Consider the following 26498-nt stretch of genomic DNA (forward strand, 5'->3'; position numbering starts at 1 on the left):
TCCTGAGGCAGCCCAAAAGCTGCTCGGACGAGTAACCGGTGAGAGTGTAAAACGGATTTCTCTCTTTCTTCGTGCCGGAGATATGCTGCCTCAGTGCCGCGAGCTACCATGGCCACCATGGCCGCAAGCAGATCCACAATTAAAATCTAAATCGATAAGATAACATCAGCCCCGTTTGATACTGGCGTGTGACGTTGTGCGAGAACATGCACCGTTTTCGAGCTCAGGTAAACAATGTTAAAGGTGCTTTTGAGCATTGTTCAACTGTAGGTAAACATTTGACGTCCAACTGAACTGCTGATGCCATTCTGAATCATGCTCAATCGCAACTAAACATCTAAACCCGGGTTCATTTCCTTGATGTTCATTTTGTTGCAATTGACTGACAAATTCTAATTAATTTTGTACAAGAAGGCACGACCTAAAGGCTTATCTGCATGAGGCAAACGAATTCACTTAGGAATTCCAATTGGTTTGTTACGGTTAAACAATATTCAGATAGGCATCAGCAGTTCGGTTGTTAAATGTTTACTTATACAGTAGAAGGTTATAGTAGTTAAAGAACATGGTGCAAAAGCATATTAGCATTGTTTACCTGGATTAGGAAAACGGTATAATATACAGGCGGTCCCCGAGATACACGGTTAATGGGAACCGAAAACGGACGCAAAATACCGATTATCTCGAATATCCGCGTAAGTCGAATCTCGTGATTTCCAGCCAAAACATCACTAATTTTCGTGCAATTTTGCAAGTAGGGGGTGGTTTTAGCCACCAAATTAATTATTTGATATGTTGCTACTGAATTGAACAGTTTTAAACCTTTTGAAATGGTATTTTACATTAGATCAACACGGAAATTATTTGGTATTTCACAATGAATGTGTCAAATCAGTTCAATTTGCTCAAACTGTCAAATTTGGAAAACCGCATATTTCCGAATCCACGTATAAGTGGTACCGTGTATCTCAGGGACCGTCTGTACACCGTTTTTTGAGCTCAGGCCAACAATGTTAAGGGAATTTTTAACAATTAGTATCCTATAAGTAAACATTTGACGGCCAACTGAAATACTGATACTTTTCTAAACTTCGTACAGTCGCATAATACGTTTATATTACTTGGGTTCGATGCTTTGATGTTTATTTTGTAGAAATTAAATTGTTTAGAGCTTCATTTTAATTGATTTATTCTATTTGAATAGTAAATTTTTCATTTTGAAGGTATTGGGATAAATTATAGGCAAAAAATTTCAAATCATCTTTGAAAATTGATACACAAGTAAAAGTCTCAACTGCAAACAGTAAACAGGATCAATTTCAAGGGGTTTCACTTGTTTAGTTGCTATTTAACGAAGTTTAGATTAAGTATTTCAATACTTCAGTTGGACATCAAATGTTTACTTACAGTAGAACAATGTTTAAAAGCAGCTTAAACATGGTTGACCTGTGCTAGAAAAACGGTGTAATAAAAGTGCGAATGGAAATGAATGTAAGTGAAATATTAAAACAAAAAAAAAACAGAATACTACAATCGAAGGTTGGTTTGGCCAGCGTTTGAGAGCGTTCCGTAGGCGTGCAGAGTTCGTTGCCTGCTACTACCCGGCCCTGCCATCGCCGGTACCATTACCACTGTCATCGCGCTGGGCGTAGCTGCCTTGTGGAGAGTTACGCCGGCCAAACCACGTCCACCATGATTGCGTTGCTACCGGCTGCTCGCTACAGCTCGCTGGAGCCGCTTCCCTCCTCCCCGACGAACACCTCCAGGAAGAGCGTATCCTTCTTGACGTAGCCACGCGAGTACAGCTGGTCGTGCGGTACGTACACGTAGTGCTGATTCTTGTCCCGCTGGCCCTTCACCTTCGCCACGATCGGTTTGTAAATCGGTACGGCCTCGGCCTGGTTTGCTGCCTGATCGCGCACACAGATGGTGGCGCTCAGCCGGCACGGCCACTCGAGCAGCTCGTCGTACGGGCCGGGCAGGATGGTCAGCCCGGCGATCAGATTGCGCCCGCGCCACGTCCCGATGCCGTACAGGCTGGCCTCCAGCTGGCAAATTGGGGAGAGAGAGAGAGAGAGTAATGTGAAGCGTTAGTCACACCGAGGCAGCTCCATTGCATTAGCTAGCGACACCCACCTGCAGCATGTATCCGTAGGGGTGATTCGTAAAGATCGGACCCTTCATCATCGTTTCCAGCTCCTTCGACTGCTGCAAACGGTTGGCAAAGTTGTCGATGCGCCACATGACGTGGCCGTTCTCGCTGGCCGGCGTGCCCCGGTTGTTCGCCATCAGCATGTTCGTCTGCAGCTCCTCGGTGCGCTGCTTGGTGTGGTACGTTTCGCGGCGGCACTTCTTCAGCGTGTTCTCCAGCTCGACCATTCGCTCCTCGCACTCGAACAGCCGGATCATGATGTCCTTCTGGTTGTAGTTAAGCTTCACCTGGTACTTGTGGATGTCGTCGAGTATTTCCTTAATCGGACCCTTCACTTCCACCACCGGCTCCATCGAGGAGGAGGAGGACGTCGAGTCGCACGAGCCTGCCGGAAGCGTGCGGTACGGTGCGTTGTTCAGCTCGCTCAGTGCCAGCGGCTGGCAGGCCTTCGATGTCGAGGGCTGCTGCCCATCATCCGGTCCCATGGACAGGGCAGCAGCCTGCTCCGTCAGGGAGGACACGGCCGCCTCCTGCTCGATCGCTGCCCGGTCCTGCTTGATGAAGAATAGGGTCTTCTCCAATGCATCAATCCGGTTGATAATACCGGTGCGCCACTCATTCGTGCCCTGCCGTGAAGAGGAAAGGAAGTCTGTCAGCATGTTGGGTCCAAAAATATTGAGATTATGGTTTCTTATTTGTCTGCTGCCTACCTTCAGCTGTTCCCGCAACCCGGAAATATCGAGCGAGTGCTGCATCTTGTCCTGGTAGCACATCTTGTACATCGCGACGATGGATTCGTACACCTTGCCGGTCCAGCGATGCGATACGTCGTAGTAATTCTTCAAATGCGCCAGCTCGCTCTGCACGTCAGTGTGCTTCTCCTTCTGCGCCGTCTGCAGCAGCTGGATGCTGCTAATGTCATTCTCCAACGTCTGGAGGACCTGCTCCACCGTTAACTCCTCCCCAGCCTGCTCCTCGTTCGGCGGCGTGACGTACTCGTTCGACGTTTCGTTCGACGACTCCATACCGTAACTCTTCGGGCAAGTGTTGCTGTGCAGCTGAAGATCTTTCTTGGCGACGATGGCTCCGCAACGGTTCGGACACACGGTTTGCTGTCGGCGGCACTTGCGTAAGTGGATCTGTGCGGGATAGACGGACGGTGGGATGAAGATAATATTGCAAAGGGAGTGGGGAACTAAACCCTCTCTTTCTCGCTGCGTCCCAACTACCAGCATGACGCATGCAAGGGCCCTCAGCAGGAAGACTTCCGGTTGAAGCCGTCACTTCCGACTGTGCTTACCTCGACGTCAGAATCATCCAGCCACTCGCTGCAGAGATAGCAGGAAGTCTGGGTGAACATGAGACGTCCGTTGGTGGTCGTGCCGGTTGCCATGCTGCCCGGAAAAAAAAGGCTACAGAGCAACAAGCAGAAAAAGCTGAATTAGAAAACTGCACTGGAGCTCGCGATGGAGCTCTGCTGTTTGGCAACAAACCAAGGGAGACTCCGCGCGAGCAAACTTCAGCAAGGTGTCTGGGCAGGAACGCATACGCGCACCAAGGTGCGATAAAATACTGACAACGCCGTTCAAATCTGCGTCTTGATAAGGGAGCATTGGGGTGGGAGCATGCCTTAACCCTTCAGTGCCGCTGGGCAGTGAAGCATACCAGTAAAAATGCTGATATCGAAATAGTTTCGCTCCGATCGAGCACAAAGACAATGGCAAGATTCAATCCAACCGACTGCTGCCTGTAATGTGTAAGGGCATGCGTCATACCTTCGCGCACACCACTTGCGATAGATGCTGGATTCGGTTGGATTTCGTTTCAATATGTATTCTTTTTTACGCGAATCTGTTATAATTGAGCACACAAACGCGCGACAATTGCCATGCTTTGTGCCCGGAGCAAGTGTGTTTTGCTGCGTCGGGAGGGTCTAAGTCGTTAGAGTTTGTGCACCACACGTGTGCTGGAATTTGATGAATGTAATAACTAAGCTTGGAGCTAAGCTTAGCGCTTGAAGCGATGAAATTTAAATAATTGTAATTATTTGTCCTCCTTTTATGGCTGTAACATCACTCCGTTTTCAAGCGGTAGCCGTTTAAGCAGCGAACGCATGCGTGTCACCCAACACAAAATTTAAATCAAGGTTAAATATCTCAAACACAGTACAGTTGAGTGAAAAAGAGAAAGAAATTCCCCGACTTTTTCATATTTCCATCTTTCCATCTACTCAGTAGCACGATCACCCCACGGAAGTACATTCTTCAACTCAGTTTTGCTGAATCGACGAATCTTACAACAGAAAAACCACACCTATTAAAGCCTTGATTTCACATTCTACAGATGTAGTTTCTGCATCTAAATCAATAAATTCACCTACTCTAAGCACTGGAACTTACCGTGGTTTTCACGAGCCCAAAAAACTTTTCACAAAACTAGTAAAACAAAGAAACACTTTCCAACGGCAGAAGTAAACTGTTCAATGGCGATTGAGCGCGGCGGGAATTTTCAAACTCACTCCGGTTCGGTTGGCTGCTAACAAGTGTCTGCGAAAGCTGTGCGCGGCAACTGCGTCCACGGGAAGCGTTTGCCGTGAAGCGTTTCGCCGCTGTCACAGCAACCGTCAACACTGGGAGGGGAAAGAAATTCCCATTGAGCAATGCATGCATGCCAGCAATGTGGCTATAAAATACGGCCGTGCTTATATATCGCTGTTGTTCAAGGTATATTTTGTAATAAATTGGCAATATGTATTTATTTTGCAAGCTTTCTTGACATTATTATTTATTATATGCGGTTTTCTATTACTTTAAATACTATTATTGACCGATCCGACTATGATTTGGATGTCAACTGATATTTTAGAATTTTCTTCATTTATCGGAATTCTGAAAATCGAATCAAACGGAAAAGAACGTCACGAAAATCTGTTACGAAATTATTAGATAATGTTGCTTGCATCGTTGCATAAAGACTTGCCAAGCTACTTTTGTTTGTACAGTCTGTTCACTGATTTGATATAAATGTACCCAAGCGCCACAGATTAAGCTTAAACGACTGGAAAATTGAATATCCATAGAAAAAAAAAGAAAGCTCCACAGCTTCATTGGTTTGATCAATAGATGGCGTATTACAACTCATCATTATATTGCTATCCTTTTCTTGCAATGTGTTTCGACAAGTTTCATCTTATCTTGACCTATATAGCCTTCTAACTTTCTGAGCAAAAATCTATATGAATGGTCGTGTGGTCAGATACGTGGGTATCAACACCAACGACCATTACTCAATTCTCACTTGCTTCAGTACTGGTGGTTTCCGTTGGAGTTTAGTATTTAAACAATCGTATCGCCGTTCTAGTTCTAGCGATGCATAACTTCAATGCGAAACCATACAACAGTACAGAGGAAATGAGAAAGCTCTCCTCCAAGCGATGAAGCTCAACTGGTTGGGGTATCCCACCAACAGAGAGCGCCACCAGTTTAATGTGGATTTAGTGGATTTGTAGAAAAAGCACGTCCTAAAATATGTTTAAAAAAATAAATTTAATGAAAATCGATAATACTTTTGATGATTAATAGTTAACACTTGGGCATAGGGACAAACAGGTTACGGTTAGATGTCAGAAGAGCTTTTAAATCACCTAATTTCCTTTCTAAGCATTGGGCCTTCAGAACGCGTGTTCCGAGCGCAGCAGTGTCGGATGTCGGATGTGCTACATAAAAAAACGAATTTGTCGAACCAACGTGGACCGATTTTGCTGCTTGGGAAGCGTGGCTGCACTGTCAAGCTTGACAGCTGTCCCCGAGCGTTTCTGTTTGTTTTGTTTTTTGAATCGTGTCGTGGTGGTTTTTGGTGGGTTTACCGAGGGCAATGGTGAGGAGGCAGAGGGCAGTAGAAGCGGCGTAGGAAAACAACACCGCGTACACAGATGCACAGCCCAAGTCGGCCGCAAGTGTCAACGTAATCAAATTTTTGACAACTCTCGACCGCTATTTTCGGGGCCCGCAGAACCGCCAGCAGTGTTTCCCGTTTTTCGTGTTTGAATGTGTCCACGTCCCAGTGCCAGCAGCTTGGTTCGGTTTGTATCCGCTGGTAGTGTCTCCCAGCCCCGTCCGCTTAACGAGCAAACAAGATGAAGGTGACCGCAGGTAAGTGCCGATCCCGTCACTGCTGACTCCGTCCCTGCCGAATGCTGATGTGCGGTTTTGGCTGCTCCTTCTCGTGTTGTTTTCCCCCTCCCTTCCCACAGCGCACGGTAACAACCTGAAGTACCTCAGCCTGGTCACGCTCACGCTGCAAAATGCCATCCTCGGGCTGAGCATGCGGTACGGGCGGACGCGCCCGGGCGACCTGTTCCTCAGCTCGACCGCGGTCGTGATGGCGGAGTTGGTGAAGCTCGCCACCAGCCTGGTGCTGGTGTACCTCGAGGAGGGCAAGCACTTCGGCCGGCTGCGGGCGGCCCTGCACCAGACGATCGTGAAGCAGCCGCTCGACACGCTCAAGATCTGCGTCCCGTCGATGCTGTACATCATCCAGAACAATCTGCTGTACGTGTCCGCGTCCCATCTCGATGCCGCCACGTACCAGGTCACCTATCAGCTCAAGATTCTCACGACGGCAGTGTTCGCGGTGCTGATACTGCGCCGCCGCCTGCTGCCGACCCAGTGGGCCGCCCTCGTCCTGCTCGTCGTCGGCGTCGCGAGCGTCCAGCTGGCGCAGACGGGCGAGGACAGTGGGACGGCCGCGACCCGCCAGCAGTCGATGCCGGCGGGCGACGGCCCCGAGCAGAACCGGCTGCTCGGGTTCAGTGCCGCGCTCGGCGCCTGCTTCCTGTCCGGCCTGGCCGGCATCTACTTCGAGAAGATGCTCAAGGGCGCGGACATTTCCATCTGGATGCGCAACATCCAGCTCAGCCTGCTGTCGCTGCCGTTCGGGCTGCTGACCTGCGCGGTGAACGACGGCGCCCAGCTGGCCGCCCGCGGCTTCTTCTTCGGCTACGACGCGTTCGTGGTGTACCTGGTGGTGCTGCAGGCGGTCGGCGGCCTGATCGTGGCCGTCGTCGTCAAGTACGCGGACAACATCCTGAAGGGGTTCGCCACCTCGCTCGCGATCATCATCTCATGCGTCGCGTCGATCTACCTGTTCGACTTTAGCCTCTCGCTGCAGTTCACCGTCGGTGCCGGGCTGGTGATTGGGTCGATCTTCCTGTACGGCTACGATCCGGCCGCGGCCAAGGGCGCGAAGCCGGGCGTGCGCCCGTCCGCCAAAGTGCTCGCCGAGGCGGAGGAGCGCCTGCTGGCGGAAAAGGTCTGAGCTGGGAGCAAAGGGAAACTCCCGGGAAAGCGTGCTCGAATCGGTTCGGCAACGAATAGGACTGGATATACTGTTTAGTTTACTGTGTTAAGCATCTCGCGCGCCTGTCCGTCTAAGCTTTGGGAATAGTTCTATTTGGCCCCACGTTTTCTTACCCCTTTTTGCTCTGGCTGCGAGAGTGAAAGGTACACATATCGATTTGATCGGCCAAGCGCGCGTAGCAGAGGTTTCAGCACACGCCAACAGTGTCCCGGGCTTGGACCCAGGCCCAGATCGCGCATGTAGGCAATAACGAAACACGCATATATTATTCTAATAGGACAGTAAGCGAATCAACTTGACTGGAGGAGTCTGTGTGGGGACGGATGCGTCACGGTGTTTGTTACTTAGTGCGCGCAGGCGAAACGCGCCGTAGCGTTTAAGGTTTAAGTCCTGTATAAGGACGATGCGCACACTTTTAGTGAGTATTATAGTCGGTACTAGGTGAGCTGCTGCCTTCTGTACGATAGCGTAATGTGTACGATTTTTTTTAAAGTAAGGAAACCTTCTCACTTTCGTTTCGTTTAGCGAGTTAGCAGGTTCAAGGCTGTAGTCGAGCGAGCTCTTACTTGCTTTATTTCGTTACATTTACTTCACCGTAATGTCTACTACCGTATTCACAGCGAGAGAGAGAGAGAGAAATAGAGGGCAAATTTTAATTAGCAAATAGAACATGAAAAGCTACACAGCTCGAAGCATCACGTGCGACCGGCCAGGAAGTTGTGGACGATGATGTGATCCTTCGGTGGGGTTCGAAAAAGCGTAACAAGATTTGATACATAAGAATAAGCGAAGAATATATAAATAAAGTGCATGAAAAGTGCAAACAAAAAGAGGATTTGATGGAGCGACAATATTTGTGCAAACAATATTTCATGTTACGTTCGTTTTCTATCGTTTTATGATATTTAGAGGTTTGTTGGTTTCATTTTAAAACGATTATCTGCCGGATTAGACAAACCGACAAACTGACTTATGGCTTTAGTTAATTGTCAAATCGATAATCTAAGCAAAAAAAAATGGCACCGTCCTATCTAATCTCATTGAAGTAAAGGGAGAACACAATTTTAACTGCTAAGGGTTCGGCAAAAGCAATCCTGTACTTTCGATAACTCTCTGGGTCAGCTAATCCTTATCTTAGTTCCGTTTTGCAATGTGTTTGTACAATTTCAATAATAAAAAAGGGAAATAAAAACCTTCTTATGTTTATTGTTCCTGAACCATTTATTGATCCATTTTTATTGTTCCTGAACCATGCCATTGAAATGTGTTCGTCTAAATCAGAGATGTCAAACTGGGGGCCCGTGGGATCCTTCGAAACAATTATTTTGTATTTCTACTGCTACATTACAGGTCAGTCAATTGTGGACACTCGATAAATGAAAAGATTTTCAACTTCGCCGATTTTTCAAATAATTGTCAGACCATGTATCGTCAGAAAACCTTTTCGGTGTCTTCTCTCTATTTTTTGTATGCACAAAAAAGATAAAAATTCAAAAAAATTAAGGAAGAAACAACCAAAGCTGTGTGACTGTTTATCTTCAACTCATACAAAATCCTAAATGTCTGGTATTGAGTGGCACATACTGTGAGTGGTTTTGCAATTATTTTGCAGAATCAAAAGAGCATCTTCAAGCAAGAAAGAGACTTTGAGAAATTAACAAAATCGCTTAACCAGCCAGAATCACACTTTTTTTTTGGAATATTGTTTTGGTAAAGTATCAGGTCGAACCCATCTTTAGGCATGGTTGCAGCTTAGAGCATGATACTTCTGCAAAACGTTGTTGACATCAGCTGAGTGAGCGCAAACACGGGTAACTTTTGAAATAACTAGTTAATTTGATCAGGTTCCAGGGCAGTGCCCCAAAACTTCAAACATCCTGCTTTACCCTGAAGTGTACGCCGAGATTATTGGCCTCAAAACCCACAGATAGTGCATCCATATCAGTCCTTGAAGTAATACTTACCCCATGCCAGTCTAGGAGTTGGTTCTGAGTTCATATGGGTCCTGGTACTGAACATGAAGCCACATCAGCTCTGGAACCGATTGCGATTCCATATCTGTCCTGGAACTGATCAAGAACTCATATCTGTCCTGGAACTGATGCGGAACCCATTCCGGTCCTGGATCCTATCATGAACTCATATCTGCAATGGAACCTACCATGAACCCATACCGGTCCTGGAACCCATCTAGCAGCCAAACTGGTCCTGAATCCATTCATGAATCAATACTGGTCCTGGAACCGATCATGGTCCCATATCTATCCTGGAACCGAGCATGAACTATATCGGTCCTGGAATTGATGCTGAACTCAGCATCTAACAACAACTAACAACTATTAGGTCCTGAAACAGCTCTCGATTTCATTCCTTCCTTGGAACTGTACCTGTTCCGGATTCGAAGCAAAATTTGGTTCGGATCTGGAACCGATACAGTTCCATCTCCAGTCGACAAACCATACCTGAAGGTTGACGCCGACAACGTAGAAATAGCGTAAGAATTTTAGTAGAATTTGTATAGCGTTGCTACAAGCGAATTTCCTAGCTTTCCATGAGACAGTACCCAAGGTGACTAGATATACTACAGGTGAGCTTTTGGCTCTGATTTTGGACTCCATAATTAATCGGGATTTCTATGGAGATTGACAGGTAGGTAGTAACGATTACTAAGAACTTGTATAACTCTTTGCACTGCCCGACTGTTAAGTGAAGATTTAGGTCTAAAGACACTGGAGGAACCGATCTGTAGTAATTTATGGACCTTGGACAGCATCAGAAATATTCAAAATGACACAGATATCAACATATGTTTGCGTACTAAATCTTGTTAGTTGGCACAAAACTATCCAAATTTTGAGAATAACCTATGGCACATTGAAAGTTATCGGCAACAAAAGTCCTTTAGTAATGCGTTTCTTAGATTTAATAAATTTTGTGTTAAATTAAAGTTTTGTTGTTGTTGTAACGATAATGGAATAAATGAAAGGAATTGCTCATTGGGAAAAAAGAACTAGGTTGCGGCCCGTGCCACTTTTTTTCTTATAAGTAGCGTTTTGGCCCGCGTAGTCAAATGAGTTTGACATCGCTGGTAAAAAATATTTAAAAAAAATAAAAAAAAACACACAAATTCCTACAATGTATGATTATGCTTGTGGTTAGATGGATTGCTTCACAAAATTATTATTATCAATAGTGACCGTTTTATCGAAATAATACAGCAGGCTGAATGGAGCTTGAAGCAGCATTCTATTTGTGTAGTCTTCAACCGTCTGTTTCAAACATTATAAAACCATGCGTTCCGTTATTTCATTTATTGACTTTCAAGCATTTAACATGTTCTTCGGCTTAATAAAACCACCTCATTGTCGATTGTGAATTTCATTTCAAAAATTAAAAATAATAATAATTAACACTAACTTGGCTTACTGTGCAGACAGGCAACATTTAAAAAAAGACACCTGCTAACCCTTCCAGCGAGCAGGCAAATAAGGTAAACAAACAAGCGGAAGGATGAATTTCCGCACCTTGCACCCGGGTGCGGGAAATTCATGCGCATCGATTGCGCTACATGCAGCCGAGCCTTTACAGGTTGACTGTCGCTAGAATCCGCAACACACACACACACTCGTACAGGTGGGCACAGGGGCTCACCCGGACGAAGGGCCTTCGGTGCGTGTGTTCGAGAGAGAGAGAGAGAGAGAGAGAGAGAGAGAGAGAGAGAGAGCCAACGCGCACAGTGTAACGTAAAACCCTTGAGCGGGCGCGCGCGCTCGCTCGCCCACGTGTAGTGGTGAGCTCAAGGCGGCGTTGCGTTGCTGACGGTGTTGGTGCCCGCTGGTGGCCCTTGCGCGACCAACGTTACACAGGCGCGTGCAAGGTGTTCATGTTCACTGTGCCGAACAGAAAGAGGAGGAGGAGAAGAGTGTGAGAGAAAAAAACCCCGACCCCTCGAGCGCAGGTTCATTTCCCTCTGATCTGTCGGTGCGTGCGGACGTGCGTCCCGTAGTGTCTCTCGTGCCCGCGCACACACACTCAACACCGCCGCTGCTGCTGTTGTTTTGTTGTTCCCTGTTTTTTTTTCTTTCGTGTGTGATGTGCTGCAAGCCGAACGCAGCAGGTTTTCCACCACCCCAAAAGGCAAGTGAGTGCGTGCGTGCGTGTGTGGGGTTAAGAAAAGAATAAGAAAACAACAACGTGGCTAGAACGAAAATAACAAGCCGGATGAACACAACGCAGGGTGATATATGTTTATTTGTGTGTGTGTGTCTGTGTGTGGGGGTGGGATCGGGGTGACTAATTTCCTCCCACAAAAAGCTCTCGTACACACCCTCCCCCCTCATACCCCTCCAACCAAAACATTCTAAATACAGCCGGCGAAATTTCTTTCTACTTCTGTGCATGTTCCTGTGTATTTGTGTGTATGCGTGTGTCTCTAAGTGTGTAAAGTGTTTCTGTGTGTGTCTGTGTGTTTGTTCAGCGGGGTGGAAAACCCGTTTTTCCGCGTCATCATATCGTTCATCGCTGCTATACCCTTCCCATCTCCCTTCAGCTCCCCCATCCCCCCCCCCCCCCCCTTCACTCTATGTGCTGTTTCACTTCCGCTTGAAAAACCTCGTGCGTTCGCGTCACTATATTGGTGAGCCTGTGTCTGTCGCGCGCGGTGAGACTGAACTTTTTTTTAATGTTTTATTATTGTTGTTGATGTTGATGTTGTTGTTATGGTTGTGGTTGTGTAGTGGTATCCCGTTTGCGCGTGAGAGCATGTGCGCGCGTGTGCAACCACCGGTTCGATCTTTGGCCAGGAGAGGGGGTAGGAGGCGGAGGGTTTGAAGGAATTTTCCAACCAACTTTTTTTTTGGGAAAATTTATTCGTGGCACCGCGTAGCACAAGGAAAAGAGTGGTGAAACATTTCGGCAAACCCTAGCAGCACCTCTCCTTCTCCTCATCACCATCACTTTTACAAGCCAATAGTTTCTTATAAGATTTGTGGGGCTCAACAAAAATCCCATGTGGCTTTTTTGCTTCTTCTTGCTTTTTGCTTACGACAATCAACTGTGTTTATGTGTGTGTGTGTGTGTGCGTACGTGTACGTTTATGGTGTCTAATCGTATATACATATGTGTATGTGTGTGTAGTAAGGACAGGTATTGGAAGCAAATTGTGCCCTTAAATGTAAAAAGGGCGCCTCCCCCCCCCTCCCTGGTGTGTATAACATTGTGCAACAAGAAGGCCGCGTGTGCCCGTGTGTGATCGATCGTACTGGTGTTGGGGAGTTTGTGTATCCAAATGTGTATCCATATGTGTGTGTGTGTATGTGTGTTTTTTCTGTAATAAATTACATCAGCTCGAAAGGAATGTCGGAAAGCGGAACAGCCGCACTACCACCATCTCGCCCGCCGCGCCATCTATCAACCCGTTCGTTCGTGTTCATCGTACAGAAGAAAATCTTAAAACGCTCACACACATACGCTCTCTCTCTCGCTCTTTCCCGGCAATGGAGGTCATTCGCGCAAACCCACACGCGGTTTTTCGGTGGATGTGTGTTTGGTGGTGTGGTTCTTCTGCCTGCTTTTTTTTCTTTTGAGAGGCAGTGTGGTGTGTGGGTTCGAGGGAACCCCTGTACACACACACACACACACACACACACTCTTTCTGTTTCTTCCCTTTTTTGTCTCCTCTTTTGGGTTGTTTCACCGGCAGCACACACACACACACACGTCAGTTCAGCACACGTTTTGTCCGTTTTTGTCTCCAAAATGTAGACTTGTAGTTTGGGTGTTTTACAAATTCGATTCGCAAAATTGAGTGCGCGCGCACGTACGCGTGTCTGTGTATGTGCGTGTGTAGGGGTAGGTCGTTCCCCCCTTTGCAGGGGCAGGGGTCGTTCTCGCACCATACTTTTCGGGGCGAACCCTTCCCAATGCTAAAGGCGATGGGTGTAGAAGGTAATTCATTTGCACCAATTCTCGCCGCCCCGGACCCGTTGCGCACTGCTGGCGTAAGGGCGTGCGTGCGTACGTGTGTGTGTGTTCTGTCGAAGACGACCAGATGGCCACAATACGTGTTTTGTACGCGTGTGTGTGTCCCCGTTGCGTACGTTGGCATGTTTTCCACCTCACCGTGTGTGTGTGTGTGTGTCTGTGTTTTTGTGTTTTTGTCGCATAAAAAAGTGTACAATTTTGGAAGTGAATTTGTCCCCAAAATTTGTGCCTGTTTTCGTGCAAAAAAATCCAACACGATTTTGCAAGCCTGTAACTTCGATAACCGCAAACAAGCTTCGAGCAGGTTCATTTTCAATTTGTTTTAAAATGATTTTTTTTTCATATACTGTCGTGTTAGAATTCTGTTGTCTAAAGCGTGTTAGAATTCCATCCGCAGGGCTGCATGCCGCAGCGTGTCGCCGCTGCGCTGCTGCCATATACAGGGGACCCTCGCGATGCGACCAGCTTGGTTTTTGACAGTTAAATGTTGGTGTTAGGGCCGAGGTCTGTGCTGCATCGGATGCGGTTTTATCGGGAGGCCGGTCAAAATTTTATATGGGATTTGACAGATCGCGTCGGACGTGCGACTTCGCCGTACGACGGTATACAGTTTTTTTTTTATTTCGTAGGACGCCGCCTCCGATTGTATCTGTCAAACTAAATGTGTGGTGTTTTGTAGGAACAATCTCAACTTAATTTATCACAATCTTTAAATTAATAAAATCATCCAAATAATTGCATTGTCATACGAAGAAGCGTTTGACAGCACGTGCGATAAAATCGCTTGCGATGAACCACAGATACGGCCCTTGAATAAAAATTGATGGGGTGGGTTTTTCAATGTTTCGCCGATATTGCCCTCAACTACCAACAAATTAGAATATTTATGACTTTTTTTTTTGAATATTTACAACGATTATATATTATCGTAAATTGTTTTAGCTATAATTCACGACATTTTAGAGATCGACTCCTCAACTCTGGTCATCAACTATGTATTGATAGATGTTCGACTTAAACCCGGCGCTTTTGGGACTTTTTTTTTAATTAATTTTTGGTCCCACATACAGTCGTATCTCGGGGGTCTCCTGTATGGACATACACACGCGCACACAGTCGCATTGAACTGACAGAACAGCGCACAGCACACGGCGATAAAATGAACACGCACACACATCCAACACAACCAATACGCAGCATCACACTTGCGCGCTGTGCAGCAATCACGGCACCGCGCTGTGGTACGCGCAGAAAAGGTTCATTTCATTGTCGGTCCCGAAATAAAAAAAAAACCTTCCCAAAGGGAATCATCTAGTGTACGTGTGCGTGTGTGTGTGTGGCGATCTTTGATAAAAAGAACACACATTTCGGGAGGATCACATCGGTGCAAATGTTCGATGTGGATGATATATTTTGTGGCAGAATGTGTTAGTGTGCTTCCAATTGATTGTATTTGAACCATCAAGGGGGTGCTTTACTGCATCCAACAGGGGTTTGCCTCTCTGCGGCTGTAGTGTCTGTGTGTGTGTGTGTGTGTCTGCGTATGAGCCGGTAAAACAAAAACTTCTTAAACTGCATGGACCAGCAAAAAAGGTCCATAACAAGTCCGATGTACCCACAATTTAATGCTCATTTGAAACTTTTAGATTGCAATTGCGGGGTCCCTTCACCACCGGTTTTGACAAGTCAGAGTCCTGTATGGTCCATCGACGGATAACCGGTTGAATTTTTGATGTTTGAAAACGCTTCAATTTAAAATTGAATTGGTTATTTTACCTTTATTAACCCCTTTTCGATTTTAAACTAGAAAGCTGAGTATTACAGGCTGTCGGAGGAACAATGTTAACCGTCCGGATTGTATTTTCCACATCCTTTTTACAGTGTCAAAATATAAAAAAAAATGGCTAGCTTCGTGAAACGATCCCTCTTTTTTTTAATTTTAATTGCAATGCAAAAAAAAAACAAAAAACAAATAAGTGCAACTCGTTTTGTTTTCATATACCATTTATAGATTATGCAAAACATTGTGCGGTTGGCATGAGCTCTAACACATACTGCTCCATTTTTTAATGAAATAATAATTCGATCATAAATAATTTCGTTACCAGCAGCAATCACCTTCTTTGCTAAAAAGTATAATATAGCTTATCGTTAATACGATGCACTTGATGTGTCCATGTGAACTCTAGCTTACGTATTACATAAAATTAATTAAATTTGGTTTGTTTGCATTAATATACTGGCTTTATCTGTTCTACAGGAGTAACCTGTGCGAACAGCTAATTTCACAAATAAGCTTCCCCCAAAATCGAACTTTTGAGAGCTTTTTGTCGGCACTAGAGTAGAGCACCGCCTTAGGCACAGGCCACAGGCGCCGACCGTCCACACACATACGCTCGTGGCGATGATGATGCGCGTCTCGTGGCTCTCGTGCAAACTCGTCATGGCCATTGAACGAACCGGGCGGCGCCCAAAGGCAAGGGAACTGGTGCCACAGGAAGGAATGGGTAAGGGGGGGGGAGTCTGTGCGGCCACTCAAATCCACGTTTGACTGCACGCAGGTAAATACGCGGAGGGCTCGCATTAGAGGGCTCCGTCGGGACCCATTTGGAGGATTGTGGGGTAATGGGGTGGAGGGGGGGGGGGAGCACCTTGGTGTGTTGGAGGCCACCAGGCAGGTATTATGGCAGTGACCACAGCGCGTCATCACCACGTTCAACATGAACGGTGGCCTCCACACACATACACACACGCCAAACACGCAAACCTACACACTAACACAAATGTAGACGAAGAACACGACCGAGAATTTGTGGAAGGGCTGGAGGGAGTTTAGGGAGGGCACCGTCATCATCAGCTGCTGCGGTTGAATGTTTTGGGCTTTTGCAGAGGCCGCTCTGACGATGGAATGACGACGTGTTCTTTGCCGTCTTGTGCGACTGTGTGTGTGTCTGTGTGTGCGTGTTGTGTTGCTGCAGGTGTTTGGAAGTGTGTCGTCGCACTTTGCCGCTTGATGTCCCAGGAGGAGCCACCCGATGCTCCACTGGAGCCGATCCTGAAGAGCTTCCGATGGGAGATGGTGCACACCAGTTGCTAAGCTCCAATAATGGAATTCCATCTAGCACAGTTGCAAAACGTGTTCCTCATGGTGAATGCGCAGGTCAGGTACATGGTGCCACCAGCGTCTGAAACGCACGGAGAACGCACTGCTCATTCCAACCAAACATCAGACCATGAATTCTAGCCTTTTGCGTGCACAAGAGGACATTGGAAAAGAGGCTGAAGGATGGTTTACTTTTCAGTTTTGTTGTTCCCACCTGACACCGATGCGCGGGGATTGGTTCCAGATCCTGTTGCTGGTGCCGCAGGTAGAAGAGGTATAGCCAAGGATTCACTCTCCTTCCAGCGTTTCCTTTTCGTCGCCACCTTCGCTCGTGTGTACATCCCGCCCCGGCGAGGCTTATGTCTCTGCGTGCCGATTTCGCACACACAGACACACATTTCGCCGGCATGGATGTCAGCAAGAAGAGCAAAGAAGAGAAGAACCAGTCCGCAAAGAAAGAGGAGGGTACCTGGGATGTATTTATTTACCAAACTACCTGGGCTTGCTGGGTTGTGGAATTCACTTCCACCGTCAAACATCACCGCTCTAGGATTAGAAAACACGTTGCAAAATCCCACTAAGCGAATGGTCTGTTTTTTTTTTTTTGTTGTCGTTGCTCTGACACGATGAATTCTGATGATGGGTTCTTTGGCGAAGAAGACCACAACTGCCAGAGCCTTACTGCCGCGATGGATGGGTGCTGGTCAGCTAAAGAATAGCACATCGGAAAGGGAGATGAAATTCGAACCCCGGCAACCATTCTGTCCTAAGCTTGCTAGCGTAGTGTGACGTATGCGTTGCATATCTGCCTAGAACTTCAGGCACTGGCGAGGCGCTGGATGCTTCTGGAATGTTCTTGTTAGCTTTTTTGCTTCCAATGACGGGTCTCAATTGGTTTCTGCAAGAAATTCGTCGAAATTGGAAGGAGTACGTCGTACATGCAAGAAGTTCGTCGTAGTTGCAAGAAGTGCGTCGTAGCACCTAGTAAGCACTAGTCCTTTGATATCCAAATTCGGGCATCTCCAGTTGCGCACGCCAACGAAGTCATCATCCAGCCGTTAACTCTTCTCGGGCGACATGGCGTCTGGAAGTGTGTCTCTGGCAGTTTGGGTTTCGATCGAACCAGTCATATTCTCGTTCATTTTTGTCCCCCCGCCATACGGGAACCTACCTACTTCTTCGGCGGCATCGATTTTTTCTGTAGTTGCTAAAACCTACCACCGCCTTTGCCGCTGACACCTTGCCGAGGTTGGCAAGAATTGACAGCTCACGTTACACATGAACTGTGCGGTGTGCGATGGCCTGTTAGCTTGCAAACCCTTCTAGTCCATTCTTGACCGCCATGGTGCCCTGCCTTTCCCCACACCGTTTTTTTTAATAGCTCGGCGCACGTTGACGGACGTGTGTGTTTGCCCTGGCGTTCTTGACAGCTCAACCACGCCGGGGCACGTAAGCTCTGGGTGCTGTTGTGAAATCCTTCTGTTGCTCTCCTGTTCTCTCTCTCTCGCTCCCACGGTCAGGGTTTAATTGTGTTCGCGTGAGGAAATGATCGGATCGGTGTGTCTGTGTGTGTGTGTTAGTAGTGTGCGTTTGCGTGCTTTCTGCAGTTTCTGCTTGTTGTGTAGCTTCTCTAGGCCGGCCGGTGAAGATGATCCCCTAACTGACTGACCGCAGCACATTTCGCACAGTGCAACCACCTCGCGGGGTATGGCGGCGGAGGAGGAAGCAAGCGGATACCGATTCCGATCCGGACCGATTGCCTTCCTTCCTTCCCTTTCACTCCTACCGTGTTCAGGGTGTGGTGTGGCGGTGGTAGTGCTCCGCGGTTCGCCGAACCCTGCCGATCGCCCAACCGAACCAGAACAGCACACCCAGTGCGCGTGTAGTGTGTGGTGTAGGTGCGTGACCGTGTCCGTGTGTGTGTGTGTGTTTGAAAAAGAAACATTTGTAGCGCGGGTGTGCGTTGAGGTTAGGTTTAAAAATAATATACAGAAAACCGATCATCGCGCCCACTGCTGCTGCTACTGCTGCCAGGCTCTGCTCGATCTCGATGGGACACACTCGAGTCACACGGAGGGCATACATACCTACACCAACTCTACTTTGATCATCATCCCCGGTTTGGATTGGCTCTCGATCACAGCAGCACTACCACACACCTTCAATGCCGGTCTGAAAAGCCGGAGTGTCAGTGCGAGCAAGCGCTGTGTCACTTAAACGCACACTTATGCGATAAAAGGCAGGGGATTCTGTTCCTCTGCGTGCTACATTCTGTATTGAAAATTAGATCAAATTTCGATTGTATAAATAATGGCAGTATTATTATTCCATATTCTTGTTTCGCTTCGCCAGCTCTTGTAAAGGCGCGCTTGGCCAATTTTTTGGTGGAATCAAACGATGATCGATGATTTCGTTTTAGCGGAATGAATGGCGTAACGCTTCTCCGTAACGTTAGGGTCTTGCATTGATCAACGTAACGAACACATTTTACTTCCTGCTATATTGTATGGGATTCTTTTATTTCTTCGTTGTGTTGTACAAGTGGACTCTCTCATAACGAGTACACTCTTACCGAGATTCGCAGTTTATGCGTTCCCGAGGCATCCGCGTGAGACGAATATCACGTTTTTGGTAATACTGAATTATAAATTGATTGAATGTAGCATTTTTATCCTTAATCATTTATGTAATACGTTTCCTTCGTGCAGAAAATGTTGAAATTTCTGGCTTGTTCGTCATATATTGGCAAAAAAAGTATTTCATTATACTGATTGGGCAAATGAGCTGTCCAATTTAGAAAGCCGCGTATCTCTGAATCCGCGTGAGTCGAAAATCTCGTAACTCGGGAACAGAAACTGTACCCCATCTCATTGCGAGTTTTTCGCAGGACGAGCAAAGCTAAATGCCGCACAAAAAGCCCTTTTTGCAACGAGTAAAATTTCAAATGTCGTGCCAAGAGTCTTTGGATTCTCGTTTTTTAATGGAGATATTAATGGGATTGTATTAACGTTTTTAGATTAAAAGGAACGGTCCCAAGGGTACAGTCGTCAACTTGCACGACCCAACAACCTACCCAACTTGGGTTCAAACGGCATGTGATGCTAATTTCGCATTTCTAGTACCGTTTACTAGAAATAATCGATACTCAGCAGATCTAAAGAGCACGAATACTGCTACGGGAAGTAGAAGAAGATGCACGAGATTTTTGAATTTATCATCTTCCAACTATTTTGCTCAACCGAACGGCAGATTGAACTGTGATCATGGTGGTGTTCGATTTTACCTGCCTGCCTGCTAGTACAATACCCAATACACTAACTACTACACCCGTGTCACACGAAACAAGCGACAACAACAGCTCATCTCGACCCACGAGCTCATCTACTAGCCGCAAGCACACAGATCAATCTGTGGAGTGTCAGCCTAGCTGTTCGGCTTGTTTGATTTTGGATTTTTCAAAATGCGTTTGTGATAACGCATTCGATCTAGGTGCGATGCTGTAATGGGCATGTTGGCTTGATGGTTCTTATCATAAGTTTATTTATGCGTACGTAAATACACTTAAAAATTTGTGCACATTGCTTGCTGTTTTATAGAACGAACTTCGGTGTAACGTTGAAGCGGCACTGGAATACAAGTTATCAACCATTCCACCTCTGGTAGACACCTATGTGTGTGTATGTTGCGTTAAGCTTTGAAGAGGTGTTTTGCATGCATTATGACCTCGCTGTCTCAGCAGCAACCTCTAACAGAACTTATGAGCGTGCCGTGTAAACATTGCAATCTAGCTCGAAACACTTGCTCTTTTGCAGCTTCTAACGTCGGGATATCATTAATAAAAAAAAACATGTATCCCTCTTACAATTGCAATTGCCTAAAAAAGGTAAATAAGAAACAACAACAGCACACTAAAAAGTAGTGCTAGTAACCCTGTTCCACGAATGCTCAGGCAACACCTTTCAGCCTCTCTCGCTCTTTCGCTCTAGGCACACACTGGCTCTGGTGTTGCATTGCAGAACGGTAGCAGCAACCTTGCACTGCCGCACTAATACACTTCATCGCCCGACAGAGCGTGTATAACAGCAGCAGCAGCAGCTCGTAATGAAGCGTGATTGACAATTGAACCTAATATATTGAACACGGTGCTTCCACAGCGGTCGTCGTCGTTCCCAGTACGGTGCTAGATAGGCTTCAGAGATGCTTTAGGGCCTCCTCGGAGAAGGAGATCTTTTGTTCCTGCGTGCAATATGGGTTTAGAGTTGTAGAGGTGCAAACTGGAGCTATTCTGAACTGCACACACACACACACACACACACACACACACACACACACACACACACACACACACACACACACACACACACACACACACACACACACCCACACACACACACACACACACACACACACACACACACACACACACACACACACACACACACACACACAAACACACACACACACACAAACACACACACACACACACACACACACACACACACACACACACACACACACACACACACACACACACATATCCAATAGTCAGGCCAAAAGTTCAGCCACTGAGACACGTCAGATGGGAATTAATTAAAAAGTTTTCCTTGATGTCAGATTTAAAAAATGACGTACGTCCATCATCGGGCCGGCAAGGATTGGTCCTTGCCACTAGCAAATTCCAGTGCAAAACTACTACTAATATAAGCCAAGGGGGTGTAGGCAGGCGGTATAGACTGTATCGTCCTTTTCCATTGGCCTTTTTTTAGTGTCACAAATTTTTCACTGGCTTTTCATCCGTGCTCAGATCGTGTGCCTCATTAAGGGTGACTTATCGGTGTTCTGGGTGACGCTAGAATAGACTGCCAGTTCACATTTGCAGTAGAGCTGTTTTTACGACGAGAAGTTTGTTTAGCATTTCTGTTTAGTTTTTGTTGTTGTGGAATTCAAACGAGGATGAACCAGGCAGAATGCAACTCTCCACGTCCAATTAGCAAAGTTATCGGGCCACTGGCGCGGCGATGGTCTATTGCCTTTTTCTCCCTCAGTGGAAGTGAAAAGTATTTGCAAAAAAAAAAATGGATGGAAAAAATAACGTTAGCCAATAATCTCTCGGCTGATGGAATCAATCACAAAAAAATCAGTCACAAAAAACTTCCATATTGAATGTTCCTGTAAAATAGTTGTTGCTGGATGGATTCTATTTTAATTGGAAAAGAAGTTTCGTCAACCAGCGTAATGATGTGTCTCCTTCCACGGCATTACGTTATCGCCGCTGGCCTTGCATTCGTGTTCTCGAGCTTCGCATTAATCAATTACCGATCGAATTAGATGGAGAGTGTGTGTGTGTGTTCGGATGCTCCTAGCCGGCGGGGACTGTCAACGTCCATTAGCTAGATTTGTGCTAGACGCTGGTCGAAACGCACAAACACACCAATACTGTTAAATGCAACTCTTCTTGGTGATGGGATTGATTCGCGTCCGTGTCCCCATTTGGACAGGTTCGTCCTGGCTCGATTCGTTCGCCCACTAGCACTTTAAATTTCTGCTGCTCCTGTGCGTTCCCCAGGAGGACAAGGGAAACGAAACATAACGACAACAACAACAACAACAAAAAAAGCTGCACAACGAACACAAAAGCAATCCAATCAATTTCATCCACTGCGTGCCAGGTTTTATCGCACAACAAGTGGATTGTCGTCGTCCTGCCTGGAGGACTCTTTGTTGCAGCTTACCTGGAATATGATGCTGTGCAGCACCGTGCTGTTCGATTAGGTATCTGTGTTTGTTGCTGTAGTTGTTGATAATGGTCCGAGGATGATGATGATGATGGCGCAGGGACGCAAATCCTCTTATCCTTGCAGTGCGCTGCTGATGCTGCTTCTAATTGAGAGGCTTCATGCTAGGAACCTTCAAGGAACAGTCGGTGTACGTACGCTTCGCAGAAGTTACACCAGCAACAAAGGCGATAGCATTGGATCCTGATTGAACGCATCGAACAAACGCGTTTGTTGAGATGTTTTATATTTTCCCATCCCTTTTTTTGTTTCTAGTGCTCCAAAGGGATTTTGAAACTAGTCAAGCTTCTTATTGATAGCTTTTACAAGATAGAGTTATTGTTTTTGGTGTAGTGCAGAGAGGCTTTGGCTTCAATGGAGTTCTTTCGCCTTTTTACCCGACTGAGTGCGTTTTGCAACCGGTTTTATGATTTCTGCGCATTGTAGTGATTATTTTGTTAGATCTATTTGTCTGTCAATCTTGGTTGAAATGAGAAGTCTGTATTATGATTTTGGAAGATAAAAGCTCAAAACTATGACGTAGAAAGGAAATTAAATGCCTGTACAAAATTGTCCAAACATCTTGGAGCAGAATCTGTGCAGAATCTTCAACATACAGGCGTCCCCCGAGTTACGACCCCCTCGAGTTACGACGATTCGCAGATACGACGATTTTGATTTTGACAGTGAAAAGTTGTCAGTGAGAAGAAATTGATGTATTTTTTTGAATTTCTGTGCTGAAAACCGTTACAAACACATTTCTAAAGATTCTACAACTAGCCGATCTTTGATATTTATATCACGTAAACGACTTTCGGTATAAAATTAATACATTATCAAACATTATTTCAAATAAAAATCACGATATCATAGATTTCGCCTCTTCAACTTCGGTTTTAAACTTAACTTTGACAGATATTCGACATACGACTATTTCGACTTACGCCTTGCTTTGGGCCATTTTTTCGGTCCCAAATACAGTCGTATCTCGGGGGACACCTGTACATCACAAAGGCTAGCTAACTGTCGGAACAAAGAATCTAGGGTCGTCTGTCGGCTGCAAGTGTTTGGAAACCTTGGACAGATGACTTTATCAACATAGGAGCAATTGGATTTGATGACTTCAACGCCACAATGTACCACAACAGTCGAATCCTTCCATAGAGGACTTCAAAATTATTGGACAAACTATCAGAACTTATCAAATATGTGATATCCACCAAAGTGTCTGAATACATTGAAGAGATGACTTCAAAAATGTAGACTTCAGTGAAAACAACGAAACGATAACTTCAAGCTCAACTGTAATCGTGTATTTCAACACATCACGAGGACCTAACAACTAACTTCTTCAAAACATCCGACAAATTCATACATTGCCGAGGATTTGGTCTGCAATCCTTCAAAGGGGATTCCCTGTAAGAAGATCCTACTTGCTGACTGACTGGTTTAATGGAACAAGGAACGAACGCCGCGTATACCAACAGTTGCTGATCGACTGTCGTAGAAATGGCAATTCACAGTCAAACATTACTGGGTAGAAGATTCGTAACAATAAAATACAGTCTACAAAATTACAAGTGCAGTGGCCTGGAACATAGCTGAAGATAGCATTGATTCTTCACAACAAAACATTGGTTTTCCTTTAACCAACGCCGGTGCCAAAAACACGTGTTCGAAGAAGGCTTTCTTAAGCAGTGCATTCATTTATAAGGAAATAAGCATAGTCTACAAATAGCAAACCATCGGCATCTTCTGAAAGTTCGTCATAACAAAACTGTAGTCTACAATTTCCAAGTCACTGCCCTGGAGAACGCGACAGAAGATGCCTCACTGACATCAACATCCCCGGGCGCAAACTACATTCAGTACATTAATTTGATGGAATAAAACTGCAGTCTACAAACACCGAGTCCCCAAGAACACGGCAGAACAGCTACTAGCATCATCAATTCTTCACAATGGCAGGGAGTTGTGGGAGAAGCTTGCATTGCAATGTCTTAATTCGTACCAGTAAAACATAAAACCGTTGAGTTCTCTCTCATTGAAGCACCACTAGAATATTGGGGAATGGCATTTGGTCCTGGCTCCTCAAGCGTTGGCTCAAATTTACCATTTTGCAATTTATTCTAGCTACTTCTTTCCGGGCCACAGCATTTATGGCCCTATCAAATGCTCCACTACTTCTTTATTAGACACCAGTACTGATTGTGGTTTGTTTTCTCTCTTTCTCTCATTTTAGGATAATGCTCCAAGCGCAGCTGCCACCGTTTCGCTGGCGATGATTTACAAACAGAAGTGAAGGACGATAAGTGTGTGTGTGTGTGACATCCTTTCCGTCCGGGAAGTAGTGAGACAGCAGTGAGACGCTTGCAGGGCGATTAAGTTATTCCAGACACCGTGGTGTCTGCTCAGTGATCGCTTTTTTTTGGGGTAGGATCCCACCACCAAGTCGCCGTTCTTATTGTTTGTATTCGACAACGACGACGACGACGGGGACACGACACCTGAATGATATCCTTGTCCTCGGGTTTCTGACGAGTGCACTGTGAACAAACAGAAAGTAAAAACACAACGGTGGAGGAGGGTTTGCGCAAGCGCGCGAACCGTGGCAGTGTGTGATACAGCAGCCCCGTACACATACAGCAGGATAGTCAAACAAGTGGCCATCCGCAGTAGGAGGAGGGTCGGGGGGCAAGGGTCAGAGTTGGGTTTGCCTATATAAAACGGGAGGCGGCCGGAGAAATTGCGTCCAGTGAATGCCGGGCCACCGGATGGGAAGCGAGAAAAAATCAGAAAGGAGAGTCAGTTGTACCTGTGCTGTGCCGCACCCAGTGTGCAGCTAATTGCTTCGCATCCTTGGCCACACCTGCCCCAGACGGGGCCCAGGTGGGACGTGAAAACGTAAAGCAAGTCCCCGTGTAAATGTTTTAGGCCGTTGGAAGCGTTAGTTGGTGCGTTAGTGAAGAATATTTTTGATTTAAATTACCGGTGTCCTAGGCTGTGTAAATAGAACTGAAACACCACCGCGGTGTGCATTGTTGTGTGCTTTGTGTGTAAAAGTCTACAATCAAAGCAAGCCGCCAAGAACCGTCTATCAACCTGCAAACGAATCCTGAATTTTCTGTGAAAGAAACATTGAACACACAATCAACAACAACTCTCCTCCAGCAGATCAAGCTTTTGCCGGTGTTTTGTGTGTGTGTGTGTGTTTGTAAAACGATGGTGGTCGCCGCCGGTCACCAACGCGCCCCGCTGGCGCTAGAGCGGTCGTCCGGCAGGGAAGAGTAACGCGCGGACGCCACACGGCGCTAAGGAGCAAATGTCGGCCAGTGGTGGCGACGGTATAGACTGCGATCAGCACGATCAACCGGTGGCAAGGCAGCTCTGCGCTGCCCTGCCCGTCGTGGCCGCCGCTAGCCCGCGAGCACGTGCCGTGAACACAAACACAACACAAATTTAAACTGAAACCGTCCGGCGGGAGCAGTTCCTAACACACCGTGGGCAGAGCTAAGCTAAGGAGGGGCAAGCAAGCAGAGAGAAACGATTGCTCCCGTACTACTCCTGTGCAAACGCAGGAAGAACCACACAAAGCTGTAAAGATGGCCGACGACGACAGCAGCAGCAGTAAAGGTGGTACGGAGCAGGAGGGAGGCGCAAGTGGTGGCGGTACGGCGGAGGGTGCCGCCGGCGCCGCCGCCGCCAGCAGCGCGGACGGTTCGTCGCCGTCCGCCGGCCGCAAGCCGCTGTCGGTGGCGCGGCTCAAGGAGAAGGGCAAGAAGCTGGCGTCGGCCCACATCCACCGGGAGCTGGCGGTGAACGGGACGTCCGACAGCCTGAACCGGCTGCTGGACGAGCTGCTGTCGCCCGAGAGCCAGATCTCGCTCAGCGAAAACATCGAATGGTGCCGGTGGTTGGTCGCCGGCGGCCGCACGCCCGCCGAGTTCGCCTCGATCGGTAAGCAAAAACAAATCAGTTTTAATGTAGCAATTGTACAAACACAAACAACCAAACTGCGACACAAATGGTCTGCAGTGAAAAGGATCATTCGGAGATTCGGGGTCGCGGCGAGGTCCTTCGATAGGGCCTGGGACCGTTTGACCCCAAAATTATTTTGCCTTTCTGCTTC

The 26498-nt window shown here is 46.7% G+C and overlaps 3 protein-coding genes across 6 annotated transcripts in view; 2 read left to right on the top strand and 1 right to left on the bottom strand.

Moving 5' to 3' along the window:
* Positions 1–828: 828 nt before the first annotated feature.
* LOC120906679 lies at positions 829–4684 on the bottom strand. Of its 3 annotated transcripts, none has more exons than XM_040318533.1 (5): positions 4552–4684; positions 3453–3564; positions 2863–3291; positions 2137–2778; positions 829–2048 (listed from the first exon to the last, which is right to left on the bottom strand). In XM_040318533.1, exons 2-5 carry the CDS (start codon positions 3543–3545, stop codon positions 1719–1721), a joined length of 1494 nt encoding a protein of 497 aa, XP_040174467.1. In that variant the 5' UTR covers positions 3546–3564; positions 4552–4684; the 3' UTR covers positions 829–1718. The 3 variants fall into 3 exon arrangements, with proteins under 3 accessions (XP_040174467.1, XP_040174465.1, XP_040174468.1); XM_040318531.1 differs by lacking the exon at positions 4552–4684 and adding an exon at positions 3646–3718; XM_040318534.1 differs by lacking the exon at positions 3453–3564.
* Positions 4685–5973: 1289 nt separating this feature from the next.
* Positions 5974–8376, top strand: LOC120906600 (UDP-N-acetylglucosamine transporter). Its single transcript, XM_040318389.1, has 2 exons — positions 5974–6303; positions 6405–8376. Exons 1-2 carry the CDS (start codon positions 6288–6290, stop codon positions 7466–7468), a joined length of 1080 nt encoding a protein of 359 aa, XP_040174323.1. The 5' UTR covers positions 5974–6287; the 3' UTR covers positions 7469–8376.
* Positions 8377–11405: 3029 nt separating this feature from the next.
* LOC120906810 (E3 ubiquitin-protein ligase Ubr3) overlaps positions 11406–26498 on the top strand; it is a 48602-nt gene continuing 33509 nt past the window's right edge. Inside the window, exons 1-2 of one of the 2 annotated variants that reach the window (XM_040318836.1) lie at positions 11406–11651; positions 24612–26326. In XM_040318836.1, the coding sequence (XP_040174770.1) occupies positions 25972–26326 (355 nt within the window). In that variant the 5' untranslated portion in view covers positions 11406–11651; positions 24612–25971. Of the gene's footprint in view, positions 11652–23637; positions 23907–24611; positions 26327–26498 lie in introns of those variants that run through there. The other variant, XM_040318837.1, reaches the window with a different exon arrangement.

The sequence above is a fragment of the Anopheles arabiensis genome, chromosome X (genome assembly GCF_016920715.1).
Source record: "Anopheles arabiensis isolate DONGOLA chromosome X, AaraD3, whole genome shotgun sequence".
Taxonomy (NCBI): domain Eukaryota; kingdom Metazoa; phylum Arthropoda; class Insecta; order Diptera; family Culicidae; genus Anopheles; species Anopheles arabiensis.

What these genes read in the sequence shown, in the direction of transcription:
- LOC120906679 (XM_040318533.1), bottom strand. Translation starts at nt 3,545, where the DNA reads ATGGCAACCGGCACGACCACCAACGGACGTCTCATGTTCACCCAGACT. An exon ending in TGGATGATTCTGACGTCGAG is followed by an intron (nt 3,292 to 3,452) that starts GTAAGCACAGTC and finishes TATCCCGCACAG; the next exon opens with ATCCACTTACGCAAGTGCCG. An exon ending in GGTTGCGGGAACAGCTGAAG is followed by an intron (nt 2,779 to 2,862) that starts GTAGGCAGCAGA and finishes TCTTCACGGCAG; the next exon opens with GGCACGAATGAGTGGCGCAC.